We start from the raw sequence: 3,778 nt of genomic DNA on the forward strand, positions 1-3,778 counted from the left end.
TTGTGGCCATTGATCTAATGGGTGTCAAGAAGACTAGAACTTGATATAAGTAAGGACTCACCAGTGTAAAACTTGGAGCAGTGGGGACAGGGACATGCATGCGTCGGCCTTAATGTTCTAACCTCTAACTGCAACACGCACAGATTTGAAAACTTTTAATGGAAAATTAAAGGAGCAGGAGCAACATCGAGCAGATCTCTTTGACACGCCCCCGGACTGCCTCAATCGTCAAACTTCAACAACATTCATTGACCTTAATAGAATCTTAAGCATCAATGTTGACTCCTTTTGATCGGTTAATTTCAAGGGATAACATAAGGAGCCTAATTGTATTTTGACAGATAGTTGCAAGTGCTCGGGACGGGTATGGATATCACCATATTTTTCTGCTTTTAAACTACTGATTCATGTTAGAAACGGAAAAGACTGATTGTCAGTAGTATATCTTGGATGCAGAAAAACATAAGCACCAGTAATAGATGGAAATGGAAAAGATTTCAGTCCAAGGAAATTAAGGGAAACATTTTATGGAGGTGAGGAAAGCAGGGCTGAATTTTTGTCCTAGTAATAAACGATGTCTAATAAGCATAATGTTTCATTTCCAAAGATGAGAGTTTTTTAGATGGAGCAGTACAAACCTCTCAAGGGTGCTCTTCATCTTTCGAGAACAACAAAAGATCAAAGAATGAGAAAAGACTAGAGCAGGTGACTCTTCACCTGTCTTCCCTTTGAAGCTTGTTCAAAAGAGCTGTGATGAGGGCATCCCTATTCTCGGCCCTGGCTTCTTCCCTAATCCTTCTTTGCTCTTCCCGCTCTCTCCACCTCTTGTCCATCATCAACCTTTCGTTTTCCAAGGCCTCCATCGTCTGTCTCCACTCCGTCTCCCTTTTCCTTCTCTCCTCTTCTCTTGCCTCGTACGCTTTCATCCATTGCATTTCTATTTGCATCTGTTGCTTCATGAATTCATCCAGTATTTCCTTCAAACTATTCACAACATTTCCTCCAGCTGCGGCGGATGCAGAAGCACTACTCGCCCCTCCACCTCCGCCACCGCCACCCGCTTTAAGCTTCCGTTTCTTTTTATGGGCTCTCTCAACCTCGCTGTCGTCGTTATCATCCTCGTCGTCCGAGGAAAGCTGTGCCGCTTTCTTCTTCGAACTGCCAGCTCCGCCCTCGGCCTCCATCCATAGCATTCTTTGCATCCTAGCAGCGAAAATTGTTTGCAAATCATTATAAAATGGAAACTGCTGTCGTACGCCTTCCGGTTCCATGGTTTCACATCCCTAAATATATATTTTTTTGTAAGGAAAAAAAAAAGAAAAAGAAATCAGCACACGGTTATAGTTTTGAATCCTGATACCCGTCAACCGCGAAAGTCAGAATAATGGTAAAAAAGCACATAAGTCATAACTCAAAAGCAAAACTTGTTGAAGAACGAAAACAAAAAATGAGAAAGAAAAAAAAAAAGGAAGGAGGCATATGTGTGCTTATTCGGACATAAAAAGTTTAATCTGCAGGCGAAGTAAGTCCGTCATGAGTGAGGACCTTGATCAAGAATACTCGAATTTATTTTTTTTTTTAATTTTGTGAAGCTGGAATGTAGTGATAAATAAATATATACTAGTAGTGAACATTATGGGGGGACGAACTTTGTATCGGGTAACGAGGTTTTTCCACTTGCATTTGCACTGCTCAGCGCTGCGATTGTAACCCTTTTCCCTCATTTTGGTGGCGATGACTTCCCAGAGAAGCTTGTTCCGCTTGGTTTCCATGAAGGTAGGATCCAGCTCTGCCCGAATCATCAAGAAATCCCTGGTTTCTTGAATACTCCATTGAGGGAACCTATCGCCACCACCGCCACCACCCGTGTCAATATGAACGCTGCTGCTGCTGCCATACTGATGATGATGATGATGCTGATGACTTTCCATAGTAGGTCAAGATCGAAAGCAACTGCTACTAAAATATATGAGTAGAAGGTGATGGTGATGACGGATCGATCACTTTCGCCGCGGAAAGAACGCAGTCATGATTCTTGAATCATAAAAGAGAAGATCAAAAAATAATTGTGTTATTTAGGAGGAGAATAGAGGAGGGAGGATTTTAGTGGTAGACGGAAACGAGGAAGAGGATGGTGAGGGGGTGTGAATACGAGGTGTGAATCGTTAAAAGAAAAAGAGTTAGTATCATGATTTGAAAGAAGCTTAGGTGTCAGAAGGGGGGAGGGGGAGCGTTGTGATGCTGTGGAGCTGCTGCTGCTGCTGCTGCTTCTGCTGATGCTTTTGTCTCGAAAGAATTCGCACAGAGATATCAGAGAAAATGAAAGAAAACCAAAGGCAAAAAGGTTATAATTTTAGGGGAGAAGCGGCTTTTTCTTTCCCTTCCCCCTGGTTTTCTTCTTTTCGTCTCTTACACAGTAGTATCCTTCCCCCCCGGGACTCTCCAGTCTCATCTCTCTACGCGGAAACTCTTTCTACTCTGTCTCTCTATTTATATATTTCTAAAATAAATTATTTTTAGGACATCCACATTTGTTCATATTGCGCTTTGCTGTCGTCACGCTTACGCCGAGTGAACGGATCCGGGGATGGGCTGCCTTGGCCCTCGGGTGGTCTATACTATCCCGTCTCTGTGTGTCCAGTGCTAATCCTTCTTGTTCTCTAAGCTTCCCTTCCCATTTGCCCATCCTAAACTACCATCCATCAATTTATCCTATCCTAATTGTTGTGACTTGTGCCACCCAAAAACACAAAACATCCAACATAAAACATATCCTCCTCCTTCCTACTTTGTCTATGGATCAATTTATATCTCATTTGCCAAATTTTCTTTAATTAGCTGTTAGCGAAGTACTAGTTAGTATGCTTCGTATACACATTAATTATTTACATCTTATTTACACACACTGACTTGCCTGCATTATCGACACATTTTTCAATCGCATTTGTAGCTCACACACATCACATCAAAAAAGTGCTACAGTAGTATTTCAATCATAAGCACTCGTTTTATTTATATTTTTTTATTTTTCGAATCATCTTTTAATCTCACGTACATTACATCACAAACAGAGAGTTTTATAACTTGTGTGTTGTATGTATCCAATCTCCCTTGAGCACCTATTTTTGAAATTATGCTCATAATGTCTATTCTCATAACTATGGTACTAGGCCTAAAAAAATAAATAAATAAAAGGGATGGGCATTATAAAGAGTTTTATAAACGGGTATTCGATATCAACGGATTTGAAACTTAAGATGGACTCTTTATACATGAGCATGCCAGCAGTTTATAACCCGTGGGTTTTTTTTTAAAAAAAAAAAAAAAAAAAAAAAGCGAGTTTCTTCTTTCTGTCCCGTGTCCACCCTCTCTCTCATTTTTTCCCTTTAAAAAAATCTTTTCATTTTCTGTTCTTTGGTCAAACTCGTTACGTTTATTTGATCGGTAACGTGAGCGTTGATATATATTCCATTTCAGCATATTTAATTTCAAGATCTTCCGATCAATGCCATTCATTCTTTTAGGCAAGTGTATCTTTTTCCATACATTAAACTAGATAGTATAGTAGATACAGATTTTATTTTATTTTTTTTTCCCTGTCATGGCGTGCATAAAAATGAATCGGATGCAATTCCAACTCAACTGTCCCCGGTACGGCCTCAATCTGGTTTTCTTTCATGTAGTGGATCCAACAAAATTAAAAAAAAAAAAACCATTTGGGAGTATATACTTATCCAAGATTTTTATTTTTTTTTTTACAAAGAATAAAGTGGTATAA

General features: G+C 39.7%; 1 protein-coding gene across 1 annotated transcript; it reads right to left on the reverse strand.

Annotated features, from left to right (window-relative positions):
* Nucleotides 1–507: 507 nt before the first annotated feature.
* LOC113775818 (trihelix transcription factor GT-3a) lies at nucleotides 508–2,381 on the reverse strand. The gene is made up of 2 exons (XM_027320836.1): nucleotides 1,650–2,381; nucleotides 508–1,283 (listed from the first exon to the last, which is right to left on the reverse strand). Exons 1-2 carry the CDS (start codon nucleotides 1,929–1,931, stop codon nucleotides 714–716), a joined length of 852 nt encoding a protein of 283 aa, XP_027176637.1. The 5' UTR covers nucleotides 1,932–2,381; the 3' UTR covers nucleotides 508–713.
* Nucleotides 2,382–3,778: the final 1,397 nt, after the last annotated feature.

The sequence above is a fragment of the Coffea eugenioides genome, chromosome 6, assembly GCF_003713205.1.
Source record: "Coffea eugenioides isolate CCC68of chromosome 6, Ceug_1.0, whole genome shotgun sequence".
In the NCBI taxonomy this organism is placed as follows: domain Eukaryota; kingdom Viridiplantae; phylum Streptophyta; class Magnoliopsida; order Gentianales; family Rubiaceae; genus Coffea; species Coffea eugenioides.